The sequence below is a fragment of the Hyla sarda genome, chromosome 9 (genome assembly GCF_029499605.1).
Source record: "Hyla sarda isolate aHylSar1 chromosome 9, aHylSar1.hap1, whole genome shotgun sequence".
In the NCBI taxonomy this organism is placed as follows: Eukaryota; Metazoa; Chordata; class Amphibia; order Anura; family Hylidae; genus Hyla; species Hyla sarda.
In genome coordinates, this window is record NC_079197.1 from 15,548,894 (window position 1) to 15,569,088 (window position 20,195).

Below are 20,195 nucleotides of genomic sequence, written 5' to 3' on the forward strand. Positions count from 1 at the left end.
ACGTCATGCTGCGGCTGGCACGCCCCCTGCACGGGAGAGCCGCAGCCCCGTATAGGAGATCACAGGGGGGGGGGGGTCCCAGCGGTCGGACCCCCCGCGATCAAACACTTATCCCCTATCCTGTGGGATAAGTGTTAATTACGCTGCAGATGTCCTTTAAGTGACTGGACGGCCTAGGATTTTGTTTGTTCCTGTGTTATGTTTTTATTTATCCTGCAACCTGTCTGATAAAGCTGGCGAGGAGCTAGACTTGCATAAAGAACTGTTGTTTGCCTGCTGAATGAAGTAGAAACGTGTTCTGTGGCGGTGTCAAGGATGATCCCAGAGCTATTCCCAGGGAGAAACCCTTACAATACCTATAGGCTGTATTTTCAAAGCAGGGTGCCTCCAGCTGTTGCAAAACTACCACTCCCAGCATGCCCGGACAGCCTAGTAGTTTACAATCAGATCAGTCATGATGATATTCAGTATACCTAAACCTTGTTTTTTCAGACATCAGCCACCTCTTGGGGGTTGGGAGAGAACTGGTGAGGCCCCATACAAAATGTGATGGTCCATTGACACATCCTATGCCACAGGGTTACATATGAGCAATCGCCAGACCCAGATATAAACATCCTATAGAAGAAGCAGGTTTTATTGTCATCACAAAAATAGCTGATGGTTCTCGCAATACGAGTGTAGACCAGTGTTTCCTAACCAGAGTGCTACCAGCTTTTGCAAAACTACAACTCCCAGCATGCGGGCATGTTGGGAGTTGTAGTTTTGCTACAGCTGGAGGAACTCTGGTTGAGAGAGACATTAGTGTAGTCCGTAGGTGCCACAGTATAGCCTTTAGGTGCCACAGTATAGCCTTTATGTGCCACAGTATAGTCTTTAGGTGCCACAGTACAGTCTTTAGGTGCCCTTCTCACAGCATAAATCTGCCAGGTGTCATTGAGGCAGATCAATTCCTTTTTATTTATTTTTTTCTCCCTTCCAAATCGAGGTTTTCAGTCTTCACCAAAACTGAAATTCATTGCTTGTGTTAACGTGTCTGACAACTTTGTGGCGATTTTATCTACAAGAAAATAGACCAACATTTAATATCTGATAAATCTCATCATGAAACCTGATAAGTGTAGATTATAAACACATACACACATATATATATATATATATATACAGTGATCCCTCAAGTTAAAATATTAATTGGTTCCGGGACGACCATTGTATGTTGAAACCATTGTATGTTGAGACCATAACTCTATGGAAACCTGGTAATTGGTTCTGAAGCCACCAAAATGTCATCCAAAAAATAGGAAAAAAGTGAGGATTAAAGAAAAATAAGTAGATAACTAATATAGATAAAGCAAATCCTTACATATAAAAGTAATAAAGATCTGCTGGGAGCTGTAATCACTGTCTATGTCAGTGTTTCCCAAGCAGGGAGCCTCCAGCTGTTGCAAAACAACAACTCCCAGCATGCCCGGACAGCTGAAGGCTGTCCGGGCATGCTGGGAGTTGTAGTTTTGCAACAGCTGAGGGTACCCTGCTTGGGAAACACTGGTATATGTAGAGGACAGGAGCTTCTTCAGGGTCCTGTACAGTACACAGTGTCCTAAAAAAGTAACATGGAGCTGCCCTCACCTGGTGTCCAAAGGAGCAGGTAACCCTGGTACAGGTAAAGTGTACAGAACATGTAATACCTCCCTGTACTGTAGGGGGCGCTACCAGACACCAGTCAGTGCATGCACTTCAGTAATACAGGTAAAGAGTACAGAACATGTAATACCTCCCTGTCCTGTAGGGGGCGCTACCAGACACCAGTCAGTGCATACACTTCAGTAATACAGGTAAAGAGTACAGAACATGTAATACCTCCCTGTACTGTAGGGGGCACTACCAGACACCAGTCAGTGCATATACTTCAGTAATACAGGTAAAGTGTACAGAACATGTAATACCTCCCTGTACTGTAGGGGGCGCTACCAGACACCAGTCAGTGCATGCACTTCAGTAATACAGGTGTTTTACCAGTAATTTGCCCATTCTGATTGGTCAGTTCTTCCAGCCATTGACATGTTTCACAGATAGCATTGTATGTTGAGTCTGGTTTCAACTTACAATGGTCCAGAAAAGACCATTGTATGTTGAAACTATTGTATGTTGAGGCCATTGTAGGTTGAGGGATCACTGTATATGTGTGTGTGTATCTATATAAATATAAATTTTGAACATTTGTAAAAAGAACAGGAGAATACGGTGTAGGGATCGACCGATTATCGGCCGATATTCACGATTTTGGACATTATCGGCAATTACCTTGCCGATAATCCGATAATGCCCCCTTACCCCCCACCGCACCAGAGACTGGCCAGAGACCGCCGCCGCTGCCCCATTGCCTCCCCCATCCCCGGTTTTATAATTACCTGTTCCCGGGGTCCGCGCTACTTCTGGCTCCTGCGGCGTCCTGCGTTACGCTGCGCGCTGCGCAATGACGAGTGACATCCTCAACGCGACGTCACCGTCAGTGCGCACAGTGACCGCTCAGGACAGCGCCGGAGCCAGAAGTAGCGCAGACCCCGGGAACAGGTAATTATAAGACAGGGAATGAGGGAGGCAATGGGGCAGCGGCGGTGGTTGAACTAAGGACCGGCAGGGGGAGAGAAGCGGCCGGAGGCGGTCTCTGGCCAGAGGATAGGTAAGGGGGGCAGCGGCGGTGGTAGGACTCAGGAGGACCTCAGGACAGGCAGGGGAAGAGAAGCGGGTAGCGGCGGGCGGTCTCTGGCACCACAAAAGCCGCTGCAGTTCATTGATTTAAAGCGTCTGCTTTAAATCAATGATCTGCAGCGGCGTCGCAGGGATGTGGCGGGGGGGTGGTAAATAGCCGATAACTTATACCGATATTACAGGATAAGTTATCGGCTATCAGCCTTAACCTCCACAGATTATCGGTATCGGCCCTAAAAAAAAAAAAATCGATATCTGTCCTTCCCTAATACGGTGCTGTGAGGAAGCATCAGAGGGCAGTACACAGAGGGCCTACAGCTCCGTAGGGAAACACAGGGATACAATATGGCGCTGTACAGACTCTGAGCACGAGGCCTCAGTCTGAGCTATTTACAGAGTAGACAATATAGATCAGTGTTTGTCAACCAGGGTGCCTCCAGCTGTTCCAAAACTACAACTTCCAACATGTTCTAGTTTTGCAACAGCTGGAGGCACCCTGGTTGGGAAACCCTGATCTAGACAGTCAGCTGTGCCATACACCCTACTTGATGAAGGGTCACGCAGCAGACATTGCACTCACTTGCTCTTTTCTGCAGCTTTTTCCTTCTTTTGCTGGCTGCCTGTAGCGCCTGGCCTTGTTGCAGTGGATCCACCAATAGGATTTCCTTCAAACTGGGAGCTTTGGGAACTTTCTCTTTTTCTTCCGGTGTCTTGCTCTTGGCTGTTTTAATTTCTACAGTCATAGGTCCAAGCTATAAAATACATCAAAAACTAATAAGTATCATTACTATAGAACAATGTGCATGAGAAATCCAATAAGCCATTGCAATACTTTACTATAAATGAATTGGGTTTGCAGGGTGCTGTGTGAGCTGAAATGAAACTAACAATAAGGGTACGTTCAGACGAGCGGATCCACAGCCGAAGGACCCCTATAGGGTGCCCTCAGATGTGCCTGCTCGGAGAGGCAATGCGCCGCTACGAGCAGACACACAGCGATGTGCGAGTCGCCACGGCATGTGCAGTATACTCGCACATCGCGGCTGCTCTTGGCCTAGCTCAAGGAGCAGCCGCTATGTGTGCGAGTACACCGCGCATGCGCACAGCGACTCGCACATCGCAGCAGTGCTTCTGCTCGTAGCGGGGAATTGCCGCTCCGAGCAGGCACGTCGGAGGCACCCTGTAGTGGTCCTTCGATGGCGGATCCGCTTGTCTGATTGTACCCTAACAGAGTCACGTGGACACATTAAGTATGGAGTTACAAGTCAAAAGCAGCCCTGGTCTAAGCAGTGACCTGCTAATAATGGTGCTGCCACACTAAAAGGGAGTGGGAGAGGAGGGAGTTACATTCAGGAGTCAGCATGGTGCACATAGTAAGAACACTTATTTTCTCAAGGGACAGCCGCCTAGAATTTTACGGGGGGTCAAAGATGAGAAAGAAGCCTTGACTTACCTATCAGGTACAATGTGGACTATATAGAGGAGGAACAGTATGTATGCTCACAATGTTTAAAGGGTACCTTTCATCAAAAAAAACTTTTGATATAGTATAGATTAATGTATGCAGAATAACTTTCCAATAGCATGTTATTAAAAAAATATGCTTCTTTCTATTTAATTTTCCACTTTGAAAAATGACCACTAGAGGTCTCCCTACCAGTCCTTTTTTATAGATTTCAGACTCATGCTGGAGCCCTAAATCTCAGATTGCAGCCGGGACACAGACAAACTCAGCACTGCTCCCTGTCAGGGAGTTTGTCTGTGTCCCGGCTGCAGTCTGAGATTTAGGACTCCTTCATGAGTCTGAAATCTATAAAAAAAGGACTGGTAGGGAGACCCCTAGTGGTAATTTTTCAAAGTGGAAAATTAAATAGAAAGAAGCATATTTTTTTAATAACATGCTATTGGAAAGTTATTCTGCATACATTAATCTATAATATATCAAAAGTTTTTTTGATGAAAGGTACCCTTTAACACAGCACAGCACAGTCTGCTCTTGCTAAGCCTCACCCTTAGCTTCTGTGCCTTGTCTTGGTAGAGACAGAATTCCCCTAACAGCAGGCAGTGGGAAACAGTTTGTAGGAAATTACTTACCTTGTATTCAAGACTTCGGTGCATTACAAATATGTTAGGAATCTCTAGGCATGTGTTTCCCAACCAGTGTGCCTCCAGCTGTTGCAAAACTACAACTCCCAGCATGCCCGGACAGCCTTCGGCTGTCCGGGCATGCTGGAAGTTGTAGTTTTGCAACAGCTGGAAGCACTCTGATTGGGAAACACTGCTCTAGGCTATGACATGATACGATGTTTTGAAACTATAGTGCCCCTTTAAGTTGGTAGAGTTGGACATACCTCATCACCGTCATCCATGTCCATTTCTACAGCACCGGGTGGGGCCTCTATATATTCACTAGAATTCGTCCATTCTGTGTCTTCTTCCTCCTGACCTGCTCCAGTTGTCAAATCTGAACTCTCCATCGCAATACCCTGAGGAGCAGACTGGACTCCTGTACAAAGAGCAAAGAACATATGGGAAATTATACCTGTACAACCATAACAGAAAGGATTTAGTGACAGACATGGAGGCCCGGCCTCGTGCCCATAGATCCTATTAATACTTACTCGACAAAGACTCATTATTATCCATCTCCAAGGCTTCGAAATCAAACGCCTTCCCCATTTCCGTGACAATTTCCGCACTGATGTGAGTCGGTAACGTGTGCGTCTCAGGAGGGTGAGTGAAGTAAGTGATCCTACCGCTGCGGGAGAGACAATACAAAAGTATACAAGATGGCCGATCACCTCCAGGGATGCCAGTCCATACTGGGACTTCTATTTTAACCCCTTTGGGGGGGGGGGGGGGGGGACTCAGCCCATTTTCACCTAAAGAACTCAGCCCTTTTTTGCAATTCTGATCACTGTCACTTTATGCATTAAAGGGGTACTACACTGGAAAACATATTTTTTTTTTTTTTTTTTTTTTTTAAATCAACTGGTGTCAGAAAGTTAAACAGATTTGGAAATTACTTCTACTTAAAAATCTTAATCCTTCCAGTACTTATCAGCTGCTGTTATGATCCACAGGAAGTTCTTTTCTTTTTGAGTTTCCTTTCTGTCTGACGACAGTGCTCTCTGCTGACACCTCTGTCCATTTTAGGAACTGTCCAGAGCACCAAAGGTTTTCTCAGAGGTGTCAGCAGAGAGCACTGTGGTCTGTCAAACGAATGGACTGACAGACCGTGCATGCCGGGAGTTGTAGTTTTGCCAGCTGGAGGCACACTGGTGAGGAAACACTGTGTTAGGTAACAGACAAACTCAGTGTTTCCGCACCAGTGTGTCTCCAGCTGTTGCAAAACTACAACTCCCAGCATGCAAGGTCTGTCAGTGCACGCTGGGAGTTGTAGTTTTGCAACAGCTGGAGGCACGCTGGTGCGGAAACACTGAGTTTGAGTTAGGTAACTGAACCCAACTCAGGGTTTCCACACCAGTGTACCTCCAGCTGTAGCAAATCTACAACTCCCAGCATGCACTGATAGCCGAAGGGCATGCTGGGAGTTGTAGTTATGCAACAGCTGGAGGTCCACAGTTTAAGGACCACTGCACACTGGCTGTGTGGGCATGCTGGGAGTTGCAGTTTTGCAAGATCTGAAGGGCCACAGATCTCCAGGCCACTTGACTACGCCATGATCGCCGCCCCCGGATGACATGGAGCTGGAGCTAACAGAGGAAATTACTGAAGATCCCCGCCACGCAACGGGACAAGGTGAGTACCGTTGTCATCAGTGTCACCTGCACTCTCTCGTGCTGGTGACACTGGCGACAGATTTCCTTTAAGGACCAGGGATGTATGGAGTACCTGTACGCCCTGCATCCCCAAGAGGTTAAATGAGCGCTGTCAAATTCAAAAACTTTTTATATGTTGTATATCTTGGCAAAACATTAACCTTTCTAATATACTTCATAGAAAATATCTCCTTTTTATAGAAATTATGGCTTGTAAAAAAAGACCACTAGGGGTCCCCATACCATCCAGAACATAATCCTGTCCGGCTGCAGCATCATCTTTGTCCCAGCTGAAGCACAGGCAGGGACAAAGTCCAGGAAGTGAGGGCGGGACTAGCACTCCTCTGTGCTCACTCCTGTCCTATCAGACTGCAGCATAGAGGAGGGGGGGGGGGGGGTTACAGAGCAGCCTGCAGTGATTGGATAAAGAGACCCAGCACAGCAGACTCAGGGAGGAAGTAGGCGGGACTAGCACTCCTTTGTACTCACTCCTGTCCTATCAGACTGCAGAATGAAAACAGAGAGGAGGGGCTTACAGAGCAGCCTGCAGTGATTGGATAGAGACACAGCACAGCAGACTCTGGGAGGAAGTAGGCGGGACTAGCACTCCTTTGTACTCACTCCTGTCCTGTGCATTAGACTCGAAGTGCAAGCTCCTTTATAGAAACCATAAACACAATGGCGTACCTGACCCAGTCTGTTAGAACTGACTTGGCGGCTTTCTCGTGGTCCGGCATGCCTCCCTTCTTCAGCTTCCCCTGCCTTTTCGCCAGCATGGCCAAGAACTCCAAAGTATCTCTAAAATTGGTCACCTTGTAGTGCTGCATGATCTGTGGAACAAGAATTAAGCCTTAAATTAAATTTATTTATCCCAAATCCTATAAAGGCTCTAATACATTATAATAAATGTTAATCACAAGGAAGCAGAAGTCCCCAAAACAGCAGCATTTCTTGTAGACAGAATATGTTAAGACAAGGACAAGTGTTCCATCCACAGAGCCATATGAGGGCTTGTTTTTTGCGGGACCAATTGTACTTTGTAATGACCCCTTAAAATGTATTTTTGATGCACCAAACTTATCAAACAGCCTCAACTAATGTAATAAATCTGGAGTATTCCTTGACCAGATCATCCATGTTGACACTGTCTAAATATCAATATTCGTATAACCACCTCATTGTGTTTATTGAAATGTTGTACAAAACCTTATAAAGGTTTTCTGCACCAAGAAGAATATGGCAGATTTGCTTTATTTCCTGACTAAAATGATTCTTTGACAATTCCTCAGTGTGAACATGGCCTACCGTATATACTCGAGTATAAGCCGTCCCGAATATAAGACGAGGCCCCTAATTTCACCCCAAAAACCCAGGAAAAGTTATTGACTCGACTATAAGCCTAGCGTGGGAAATACATCATCCCCCCCATGTCATCATCCAGACCCCCGTCATCATCACCCCCTCGTCATCATCCCCCCTCCTTCATCATCACCGCCTGTCAATCCCTTCTCAGTGGTCTTCAACCTGTGGACCTCCAGATGTTGCAAAACTACAACTCCCAGCATGCCCGGACAGTTGTAGTTTTGAAACATCTGGAGGTCCGCAGGTTGAAGACCACTGCGGCCTTCGTCATCATCCAGACCACCCTTTTTGTTTTCTACTCACCTCCCCTCGGTGGGAAGGATGGGTGAGCTGGTCCGGGCCATCTATGTTGCAGGGACCGTCCGGTGGGGAGGGTTAGTCGTTCTGGGCTGTCCATCTTCACCGGGAGGCCCTCTTCTCCGCTCCAGGCCGGCCCCAGACTGGCCCCTAACTAGTGACGCTGCATTGGCGCTACCACGCAGGGACGTTCATGCGCAGGGACATCATGGACGTCTGATCTGCACGGACGTCTCTGCGCATCGTCGTCAAGGCAACGTCACTAGTCCGGGGCCGGCCCGGAGCGGAGAAGAGGACCTCCCGATGAAGATGGACAGCCCGGAACGACTAACCCTCCCCACCGGACGGTCCCTGCAGCATAGATGGTCGAATATAGGCGGCCCAGACCAGCTCACCCTTCCTTCCCACCGAGGGGAGGCGAGTAGAAAACAAAAGGGTGGTCTGGATGATGACGAAGGCCGCAGTGGTCTTCAACCTGCGGACCTCCAGATGTTTCAAAACTACAACTCCCAGCATGCTGGGAGTTGTAGTTTTGAAACATCTGGAGGTTTGAAGGTTGAAGACCACTGGGAAGGGATTGACAGGCGGAGATTTACGGCCGGGACCATCCCCTCAAGGCTAAAGCCAGAAAAGTTTTTTTGTTCACTCGAGTATAAGCCGAGGGGGGCGTTTTCAGCACGAAAAATCTATATACTCAAGTATATATGGTATATCTAATTTATTATAAAAACCTCAGTTCAAAAATGTACTATTATATTGTCTTTTGCATTCTTTTATTCTTCTTGGTCAAAAGTTGGTTCTTCTAAATTTGAAACAAAAACAAAAAAGTAAAAAAAAAAAATAAATAAAATAAAAATAATAATATAACAAAAAGTTTTGACCCATTGTAAGGTTTTCCTGTTGTAGCAAGTAACCACAGTACATCTGCTACCCCTGATAGTGGTGAAGATTTGATGATTTGTACCCTAAAAAAAAATGGAGCGCCCTTTGACCCCAATACGTCGTCTTCTCTGTGTACGTCTTTCGGTACTGAAGATAAGCGTCATGTGTGTACAATACACAAAAAACGTGATACCCTCAAGCAATTACCTGATCTTTATTGCAGCGTCTCAGGATGGCCTCCACCGGTCCTACGGGGTCAACCAGCTGCTCAATTTTTACGCAGTTACGCAAGATCATGGCGGCATCGGATGTGGACGTTGCCATGACAATACCCGGGCAGTCCAGAAGTTTGATGTGTTTGTCTAGGTGAACCTCCTGCAGACATCTGGTTGTGAAACGGAACAGGGATTAAACATAAATAATTAATTTTAAAATAAAAATGCAGCAAATCTATAGTAAATAATATTAGATTCGTGTTACTTGGTGACTCCGGGTGTTGCGCCAACGTTGCACGCACGCGCCCTCTTCAGGCTGTTGATTAAACTGCTCTTCCCCACATTAGGAAAACCTGATCAGAATAAGGAGATACAACGGAACTGGGTCACGATTTAGTGCACACACTCACAGATGACCTCATCACATCCAGGTATATATGTTTCCGAACACCGCCTAGTGTTGCAAAACTACAACTCCCAGCATACTGGGAGTTGTAGTTCTTCAACAGCTGGAGGCGCCATGGTTAGGAAACTAGAATATATCCATTATTTAACTTGCATATGGCATTTGTAATCAGATTTCTTTCTCTGCAGGCCCTCTATCTAGTTCTCAGTTGTCCCGGAGCTAGTGGGAAGAGACTAGCTGCTATGATGTCTCCCGTCTACAGACCACTCCCGAAAGCAGCAGAAGCATGGAGGACATTATAGAGCAGTACTAAACAGTCTATGCCTTTTCCAACCAGGGTGCCGCCAGCTTTTGCAAAACTACAACTCCCAGCATGCCCGGACAGCCGTTGGCTGTCCGGGCATGCTGGGAGTTGTAGTTTTGCAACAGCTGGAGGCACCCTGGTTGGGAAACGCTGGTCTATGCTATGAATTAAGCGCTAAGGTGGGAGCTAATACTCAAAGTAAGCTCTCATGTACTCTGATTGCCGTTTGTTTTTGCTTGGTGTCCCTCTCCACTCACCCCCCCCCCTCATTTTCGAAAAGACATGTATAAGCAGCATGTAACCCAATCTCTCAGTAAGCCAACAGTCCATCTTGAAAAGACAAGACAAAATTGAGCTGTGAATGACAATTTAGGAAGGATTGGGGGAAGTGGCCTGATAAGAATAGAAAGAAGCTTTATTTTCTCGGATAAAATATATATATATTACAAACTTTCTTACATTTATTTATACTTTTATGTATGGAAAGTTTGTTGAAACAACCGCGGCCATTTCCTGTAGAAATATTATAGGTGGAAACACAACGCACCTACAACCCCTACAACGCACCTACAACCCCAACTGTTATGGACGTCTTGATGTCCTGATTTCTGCAGTAGTTTCCCAGAAGTTTCATTAGGCAGTCGGCTCCTATACAGGCCCCAGAGCTGAGCAGGTCCTCCGAGGCTTGAGTCACAGGTACTCGGCTTTGTTGCTGCAACATAGAGATAGAACATTACCACAATGTTATGTGATATCCCCATCTGATTCTGCATAAAGTGAATGAGTACCTCCCAAAAAGTTAGTGGCCGCATCTGCGGCAAAGAGATTAGAAATGGTAACACGCTGAATGCTACAAGAAGTGGGCAATGACGGACGATCACTCTCTGGATTGAGCTTTCGCCATTTTTTATACTACAGATAAAAGACAAGGCCACCAATATCATAGGAGGTACCCTTTAAAAGGAGTATTCCGGGATATAAAAATTGTCATTCAGACTGCCGGCAGTAAAAAAATAAAGATACACATACCTGCCGTCGCTCCCCGGTAACCCGCTCCGGCATCAGTCGCGATCTTCTTCCTGGTTGCTGGTGGTCAGTGAGTCATACTGCACTCAGCCAATCACCAGCCGCAGCGAAGTCCCACCTCGGCCGGGGTTAGGCTGAGCGTCAGTGTGAAAATAAAAAGGTACACATACCTGCCGTCGCTCCCCCGATGCCCATGGTAACCCGCTCCGGCCTCTGCCGCGATCCTCTTCCTGGTTGCCGGTGGTCAGTGAGTCATACTGCACTCAGCCAATCACCGGCCGCAGCGAAGTCCCGTCTCAGCTGGCGATAGGCTGAGCGTCAGTGTGACGTTTTCGGCCCCAGCACCTGCCTATCCTCGGCCAAGGTGGGACTTCGCTGCGGTGATTGGCTGAGTACAGTATAACTCACTGGCAACCAGGAAGAGGATTGCGGCAGAGGCTTGAGCGGGTTACCGGAGGCACCGGGGGAGCGACGCCAGGTATGTGTATCTTTATTTTCACACTGACGCTCAGCCTAACGCCGGCCGAGGCGGGACTTCACTGCGGCCAGAGATTAGCTGAGTGCAGTATAACTCACCGGCAACCAGGAAGAGGATCGTGGCAGAGGCCGGAGCGGGTTACCTGAGGCACCGGGGGAGCGAAACCAGGTATGTATCTCTATTATTTTTTACTGCCAGCAGTCTGAAAGAAAAGGTTTATATCCTGGAATACTCCTTTAAGAGGAGGAGTCTGAAAGCTTATTGTTACAGAGAGACAAGTACCAAGTTCTTATTCTGCTGTTGTGTTGAAGCCTTGAACGCCACAGTGGGAAACTCATTCCGCAGGTACTTGAGCCATTTCTCCACAATAGGTTTAGACACCAAATCTACAAAAATGAATTTATAGATTAAAAAGCGTAATACTTTAACAGATGTAACGAATGCATAATACTACTGTATCCGTAATAATAATAATAATAATAATAATAAATGATTAAATCCCACCACAAGCACATATTAGGCTACATGCACATTGTTGAACTCCAGGCCAAACAGACCATTTGCACAACGTACACCCATGGGTCCTATTGACTTGAGTGGGGTCTGACAGGTGTTCATTATTTTGGAGGAGTTGGGCTGTGTTTTTCTCCACTTAACTCCAATTCTTTCAATGAGTTGAGTGAATAGAGCTCTCTTAAGCGGAACACAACGGTGGTGTAGACGTAGCCTTAGTAGCCTAAAGGGGTTATACCAAAATCACATCTTATCACCTATATACAGTATAGGTAACATATATTTCATCAGTGGAGTCCGATTGCTGTAACCCCCGCTGATAACGAAAATGGGGTTCTCTTGTTCACTTGTGTTAATGGAGCAACAGAGTCAAGCGTGCTTACTTACGCCCCATTAAAGGGGTACTCCCGTGGAAAACTTTTCTTTGTCTTTTAAACCAACTGGTGCCAGAAGTTAAACAGATTTGTAAATTACTTCTATTAAAAAATCTTAATCCTTACAGTACTTTTTAGGGGCTGTATACTACAGAGGAAATGCTTTTTTTTTTGGATTTCTCTTCTGTCACAACCTGAGTGCTTTCTGCTGACCTCTGCTGTCCATTTTAGGAACTGTCCAGAGCAGCATATGTTTGCTATGGGGGATTTTCTCCTGCTCTGGACAGTTCCTAAAATGGACAGCAGAGGTCAGCAGAGAGCACTGTGGTCGTGACAGAAGAGAAATCCAAAAAGAAAAAGCATTTCCTCTGTAGTATACAGCCCCTAAAAAGTACTGGAAGGATTAAGATTTTGTAATAGAAGTAATTTACAAATCTGTTTAACTTTCTGGCAACAGATGTTAAAGAAAAAAAAAAAAAAAAAAAAAAAAAAACTTTTCCACAGGAGTACCCCTTTAATTCACTATGAGTGAAGAACTAGGCTACCTCCATCAGTCCCATGGAGAGTGAATAGGGCGAGTGCACACATACCTGACCCTCGCTCCGTTTACAGATGGGAACCTGGGACCCATGTTGTTGGTATCCTTGGGGGTTTAAATAGGCTAAGCAGCACTTAAAGGGGTACTCCGGTGCTTAGACATCTTATCCCCTATCCAAAGGATAGGGGATAAGATGCCTGATCGCGGGAGTCCCGCCGCTGGGGACCCCCGTGATCTTGCACGCGGCACCCCATTTGAAATCAGTCCCCGGAGCGTGTTCGCTCCGGGTCTGATTACCGGCGACCACAGGGCCGAAGCATTGTGACGTCACGGCCCCGCCCCTCAATGCAAGCCTATGGGAGAGGGTGTGATAGCTGTCACGCCCCCTCCCATAGGCTTGCATTGAGGGGCGGAGCATGAGGTCACACAGGGGCGAAGGCGTGACGTCACACGCCGTCGGCCCTGTGGTCGCCGGTAATCAGACCCGGAGCGAACACGCTCCGGGGACTGATTTTAAATGGGGTGCCGCGTGCAAGATCCCGGGGGTCCCCAGCGGTGGGACTCCCGCGATCAGGAATCTTATCCCCTATCCTTTGTATAGGGGATAAGATGTCTAAGCACCGGAGTACCCCTTTAATTTGAGACTAGGAAGTGATGTGCAGCAGGACCGGACTCTACTAGAACGGGGGATCGGGGCAGGTGAGTAAACTTGTTATTTTCTTTTACCCCAGCCTGAGCCCATTTCAATGTAAAAAGAATGCCTTAGGCCGACTTCACATCAGCATTGAGCACCATTCATAAGAACTCCGCTGAACAAGTCAGTCCAAATTACAGAAATTGAGCAGAAAAAAAAAAAAAAATCTGCAAGCAGGAATTTGTTTTTCTGCCAAACTCCTGCGAAACAACATCTGACGAAAACCAAAAGCCCCCCAAACAAAGTCAATGGGACTCATCGGGTCTCGCTGGTGTCCATTGTGCAGGTCTGGTTGCCTCCGGATCAGACTCTGCAATGGAGCTCAACGCTAATGTGAATGTAGCCTTAGAGGGGCTAAAGTGGAATTTGATCGACTGCAGTTGTACGATGTTATACGACACATACCTATTTTGTTGAGTACTAATACCAGTTTCTTATTGGTGCCGCTCTGTACCACAGCCTGCTCCACCTGAGGACAGCGACATCCCAGTGGATCGCGGGCATCCAGGATCTCAAGGATAACATCAGCAGCTTCCACCACCTACAAGACACGAGTGTAGAGGACATCATCTGACTGTGGACCCTCATACGGTCACACATATACTTGGCCATTTGGCCTCTCTGCCAAAAATTTTTTTTCTCATGTGTAACTACTCATTTTTATTTTATTATTGTTAATTGCATATAATAAAGATTATTTTATATATATATAAACACTGCAGTTAAAATCCGTCTTTCTTTTTTCAGTTTGCATAAACATAGAAAAAGTATTTTCAACTGTCTAGAAAGTATGACCCTTCAGACGTTGCAAAACTACAACTCCCAGCATGCCCGGACAGCCGTTGGCTGTCCGGGCATGCTAGAAGTTGTAGTTTTGCAACACTTGGAGGGCCACAGTTTGGAGACCACTGTTCCAGGACCATTGTATGTTGAGACCATAACTCTATGGAAACCTGGTAATTGGGTCTGAAGCCCCAAAATGTCATCCAACAATAGGAAAAAGTGAGAATTAAAGAAAAATAAGTAGATAACTAATAGAGATAAAGCAAATCCTTCCATATAAAAGTAAGAAAGATCTGCTGGGAGCTGTAATCACTGTCTATGTAGAGGACAGGAGCTTCTTCAGGGTCCTGTACAGTACACAGTGTCCTAAAAAAGTAATGGAGCCGCCCTCACCTGGTGTCCAAAGGAGCAGCTAACCCTGGTACAGGTAAAGAGTACAGAACATGTAATACCTCCCTGTACTGTAGGGGGCGCTACCAGACACCAGTCAGTGCATACACTTCAGTAATACAGGTAAAGAGTAGTACAGCACATGTAATACCTCCCTGTACTGTAGGGGGCGCTACCAGACACCAGTCAGTGCATACACTTCAGTAATTCAAGTAAAGAGTAGTACAGAACATGTAATACCTCCCTGTACTGTAGGGGGCGCTACCAGACACCAGTCAGTGCATGCACTTCAGTAATACAGGTAAAGAGTAGTACAGAACATGTAATACCTCCCTGTACTGTAGGGGGCGCTACCAGACACCAGTCACTGCATGCACTTCAGTAATACCGGTAAAGAGTACAGAACATGTAATACCTCCCTGTACTGTAGGAGGCGCTACCAGACACCAGTCAGTGCATACACTTCAGTAATTCAAGTAAAGAGTAGTACAGAACATGTAATACCTCCCTGTACTGTAGGGGACGCTACCAGACACCAGTCAGTGCATACACTTCAGTAATACAGGGGTTTTACCAGTGAACATCCATTCTGATTGGTCAGATCTTCCGGCCATTGACAGGTATCACAGATCTGGACTGTCTGTACATTGTATGGTGAGTCTGGTATCAAGTTACATTGGTCCAGAAAAGACCGAAAATATTGTAACCTGAGGCCATTGTAAGTTAAGGAATCACTGTATTAAATGACGGGAAAAGCAGATAAGCTACAATTAGTGTGATATTCACTGCCAGCATGCAGTGATCTTGAATATTGTGAATAACCAAAACAACATAAAAAAGAAAATTTGCAGAATATAAAACCCTGATTTCCGCACTCATTGTTAGGCAGGGAGACGTTCCTGTAGGTGCCAGCACGGCTGAGCGGATGAGCACTGACCTTTTTAAATTCACGGTAATAGGCTTTCCTGGAATTCTCATTCTCCAGCTGCTCGTGCTTCCCCAGGTCCTGCAGATCTGCCTCCTGCACACGTAAAGGTTTATTATTCATCAACTTGTCATATCACCGGCACAATCGCAACCCGAAAATAAATGTATGATGCCGACAGAGGATTTATAGTGCAGCTTATATCTCCTGGAAATACACTATAACAAAGAATGTCAAGGGAGAGAAGGATCGAGCATATTTTATTTAAAGGGGTATTCCAGTGTTAAACATTTAATTTTTTCAATCGACTGGTGCCAGAAAGTTAAAACAGATTTGTAAATTACTTCTATATAAAAATCTTGATCCTTCCAGCACTTATCAGCTGCTCTATTGCTCCACAGGAAGTTCTTTTCTTTTTGATTTTTTTTTCCAGTCTGACCACAGTGCTCTCTGCTGACACCTCTGCCCGTGTCAGGAATTGTCCAGAGCAGGAGAGGTTTGCTATAGGGATTTGCTCCTGCTCTTGACAGTTCCTGATATGGACAAAGGTGTCAGCAGAGAGCACTGTGGTCAGACTGGAATAAAATTCTAAAAGAAAATAACTTCCTGTGGAGCATACAGCAGCTGATAAGTACTGGAAGGGTTAAGATTTTTAAATAGAAGTAATCTACAAATCTGTTTAACTTTCTGGCACCAATTGATTTAAAAAATAATACAAAAAAATAAAAATTATATATATATATATATATATATATATATATATATATATATATATATATTCCACTGGAGTACCCCTTTAAAGGGGCTATCCAAAAAAAAATAAAAAAATTTTATATATCAACTGGCTCCAGAAAGTTAAACAGATTTGTAAATGACTTCTATTAAATTTTTTAATCTTTTCAGTACTTATGAGCTGCTGAAGTTAAGTGCTCTCTGATGACGCCCGTCCTTGGAACTGTCCAGAGTAGAAGCAAATCCCCATAGCAAACCTCTTCTACTCTGTGCAGTTCCCGAGACAAGCAGAGATGTCAGCAGAGAGCACTGTTGTCAGACAGAAAACAACAACTCAAGTTTAGCAGCTGATAATTACTGGAAGGATTAAGATTTTTTTTTTTTTTTTTTTTTTTTTTAATAGAAGCAATTTACAAATCTGTTTAAACTTTCCTGGAGTCAGTTGATCTATTTAATTTATTTTATTCCTGGAATACCGCTTTAATTTGTCCAATCCAGTGTTTCCCAACCAGGGTGCCTCCAGATGTTGCAAAACTACAACTCCCAGCATGCCCGGACAGCCAACGGCTGTCCGGGCATGCTGGGAGTTGTAGTTTTGCGACACCTGGTGGCACCCTGGTTGGGAAACACTGGTCTAATCCTTCTGTTCTTGAGGACACATGCAGGCTCAGTCAAGCTGAGCATGCTTGTGTATGGGGGGGGGGGGATCCGAAGAGACAGCAGTACAGCTGACACCTACCTTCTGTTCAAATTCCCTCTGCCGCCTCAGCACATCCTTCTGAAACGTGTCCAGGCTCCTTCTCTTCGCCAACTCCTTTTGCCTTGAATCTTTTTGCTTTGCCCTCATTTCTTCAACCTGCAAAGAAGAAAGACAATCCATCAGCATAAACACTGTACATGCCACCCAACAATGGGGTCCATCCCACAGTACCCCATGATCGTCAGGTAGGTAGTTTAGCCCAGGTAGTCAGTAGTCTCCCCCCGTCCCTGTAATCTCTTGGACTCACCCTTTTCCTCTTCTGCTCGGCCTCCCTTTTCGCCTGTTCTTTGAAGTGTGAAAGGTTCGGGACTCCGGGATCTTTCTTGACATCTTTCCCAGCAGTCAGTGGGTTCTTTCCCTGCCAAAGCAGAGAAGCCATTAAAGGGGTTATCCGGGAAAAAAAAACGTTTTTTTTTTTCCATATATATCTCAACTGGTTCCAGAAAGTTAAACAGATTTATAAATTACTTCTATTAAAAAATCTTAATCCTTTCAGTATTTATGAGCTTCTGAAGTTGAGTTGTTCTTTTCTGTCTAAGTGCTCTCTGATGACACCTGTCTCGGGAAACGCCCAGTTTAGAAGAGGTTTGCTAAGGGGATTTGCTTCTAAACTGGGCGGTTCCCGAGACAGGTGTAATCAGAGAGCACTTAGACAGAAAAGAACAACCTTAACTTCAGAAGCTCATAAGTACTGAAAGGATTAAGATTTTTTAATAGAAGTAATTTGCAAATCTGTTTAATTTTCTGGAGCCAGTTGATTTAAAAAAAAAAAAAAAAAGTTTTTCCCTGGATAACCCCTTTAATGGAAAGGATATGAAGTGACACATTATGCCTTGTGCACACAATACAGTTATTGATTTATTTTAGTGCTTAGGGATCAAACATGAGAGAGATCAGCAAGGACCATCATAGGCAAAGGGAGCCATAAACCTGCATAACTACTATATATCCTGATCCTATAGAGATAGCAGCAGTATACAGATAGAGCTGGGAGGGGTATAACTACTATATATCCTGATCCTATAGAGATAGCAGCAGTATACAGATAGAGCTGGGAGGGGTATAACTACTATATATTCTGATCCTATAGACATAGCAGCAGTATACAGATAGAGCTGAGAGGGGAGGTGTATAACTACTGTATATCCTGATCCCATAGAGATAGCAGCAGTATACAGATAGAGCTGAGAGGGGAGGTGTATAACTACTGTATATCCTGATCCCATAGAGATAGCAGCAGTATACAGATGGAGCTGGAGGGGAGGTGTATAACTGCTATATATATCCTAATCCCATAGAGATATCAGCAGTATACAGATAGAGCTGGAGGGGAGATGTATAACTACTATATATCCTGATTCCATAGAGATTGCAGCAACAGTGTACAGATAGAGCTGGAGGGGAGGTGTATAACTACTATATATCCTACTCCTACAGATAGCAGCAGCAGTATACAATTAGAGCTGAAGGGGGGAGGGGTATAACTACTATATATCCCTATCCCATAGAGATAGCCGCAGTATATAGATAGGTATACAGCTCCCCTTTCAGCTCTACTATATATCCTGATCCCATAGAGATAGCACCAGTATACAGATCGAGCTGAAGGGGAGGAGTATAACTACTATATATATATATATATATATATATATATATATATCCCTATGCCATAGAGATAGCAGCAGTATACAGATGCATACAGGTGCATAACTACTATATTTCCTGGTCCCATAGAGATAGTAGCAGCAGTATACAGATAGAGCTGGAGGGGAGATGTATAACTACTATATATCCTGATCCCATAGAAATAGCAGCAATATACAGATACCACTTAACCTGTCACAGTAACATCAAGTCATGTGCAATGCTGTTCCCTTTTTTTTTTTTGTGGGGGGGGGGGGGGAGTATGCTGCAATATTACTTGGGCAACCAAACATTTTTATTGAGCCCTTTGAGGCAATAAGGATGTCAGGCAAGCTGGGTGTTGTAGTCCCACAACAGCCTGTCAATCAGCACACTAGCCCTGACCAGCGCTCCCCATACACAACGCACATCCACGTTTTTCTCTCACAGCTGAGCGCACGTGCTTCCCTACTTCCTGCCGGGATTTGTAGTTCCTGCTCAACTCTAAACACTTGAGTGAGCGGCTGAAGGAACTACATTTCCCGTCATGCCTCACTCCGCCACAGGTCCTGCTGTTCTTCAATGTCCGGGACTGTCGTTAAATACCTGCTGTTTGGCGGCTCCTTTCCCCGGTCGTCGGTGTCCTGCGGAGGTAAAGACAGTGAGGGGGATAAGTGACAGTCCGGACCGGGACACTGCAGCATCCTAAGGGACAACAGGGACTTACTGCGCCGCGACATGATGTGTATAGGACGGGCGGGCCTCTGCTGTAAAGGGAGGTGTCGTAAAGCGGAGACGTAAAGAAGGGGGTGGGGCTAAGGACATGCTGGAAATAGAATACTAAACCATCCTGGTTATATGTCATTGGACTCAAAACTGTGGCCCTCCAGATGTGGCAAAACTACAACTCTCAGCATGCCCGGACAGCCGTTGGCTGTCCGGGCATGCTGGGAGTTGTAGTTTTGCCACATCTAGAGGTCAAGGCTCTAGTTTTTTGAGCGTCCCCATAAACGGTGTCAGTCAAAGAGTGCCCTCATGATCAGTGTCAACCAAGAGTGCCCCCATGATCAGTGTCAGCCAAGAGTGCCCCCATGATCAGTGTCAGCCAGAGAGTGCCCTCATGATCAGTGCCAGCCAAGAGTGCCCTCATGATCAGTGTCAGACAAGAGTGCCCCCATGATCAGTGTCAACCAAGAGTGCCCCCATGATCAGTGTCAGCCAGAGAGTGCCCCCATGATCAGTGTCAACCAAGAGTGCCCTCATGATCAGTGCCAGCCAAGAGTTCCCCCATGATCAGTGTCAGCCAGAGAGTGCTTCACTGAATATTGCCATCCTGAGAGCCCCCTGAACAATGTCCGCCAGCATGTGCCCCCTATGATCAGTGTGAGCCAAGAGTGCC

The 20,195-nt window shown here is 45.6% G+C and overlaps 2 protein-coding genes across 3 annotated transcripts in view; one reads left to right on the plus strand and one right to left on the minus strand.

Annotated features, from left to right (window-relative positions):
- Positions 1-622: 622 nt before the first annotated feature.
- On the minus strand, positions 623-19,585 carry GNL3L (G protein nucleolar 3 like). 2 transcript variants are annotated; one of them, XM_056537759.1, is made up of 15 exons: positions 19,524-19,585; positions 19,403-19,440; positions 17,421-17,531; positions 17,153-17,269; positions 15,694-15,777; positions 13,989-14,124; positions 11,747-11,850; positions 10,528-10,672; positions 9,516-9,603; positions 9,243-9,420; positions 7,182-7,324; positions 5,334-5,470; positions 5,064-5,218; positions 3,293-3,464; positions 623-1,060 (listed from the first exon to the last, which is right to left on the minus strand). In XM_056537759.1, exons 1-15 carry the CDS (start codon positions 19,534-19,536, stop codon positions 993-995), a joined length of 1,689 nt encoding a protein of 562 aa, XP_056393734.1. In that variant the 5' UTR covers positions 19,537-19,585; the 3' UTR covers positions 623-992. The 2 variants fall into 2 exon arrangements, with proteins under 2 accessions (XP_056393734.1, XP_056393735.1); XM_056537760.1 differs by lacking the exons at positions 19,403-19,440; positions 19,524-19,585 and adding an exon at positions 19,226-19,340.
- Positions 19,349-20,195, plus strand: part of FGD1 (FYVE, RhoGEF and PH domain containing 1) — a 187,949-nt gene continuing 187,102 nt past the window's right edge. Inside the window, exon 1 of the mRNA XM_056537762.1 lies at positions 19,349-19,448. The gene's annotated coding sequence lies outside the window, so the exon portion shown is untranslated. The remainder of the gene's footprint in view (positions 19,449-20,195) is intronic.

Bases quoted from the DNA above. Each gene is read 5' to 3' on its own strand.
- GNL3L (XM_056537759.1), bottom strand. The intron at 5,471-7,181 runs GTACGCCATTGT...TCTCTCCCGCAG, and splicing joins GTTCTAACAGACTGGGTCAG to CGGTAGGATCACTTACTTCA. The intron at 3,465-5,063 runs GTATGTCCAACT...TGTATTTTATAG, and splicing joins ACATGGATGACGGTGATGAG to CTTGGACCTATGACTGTAGA.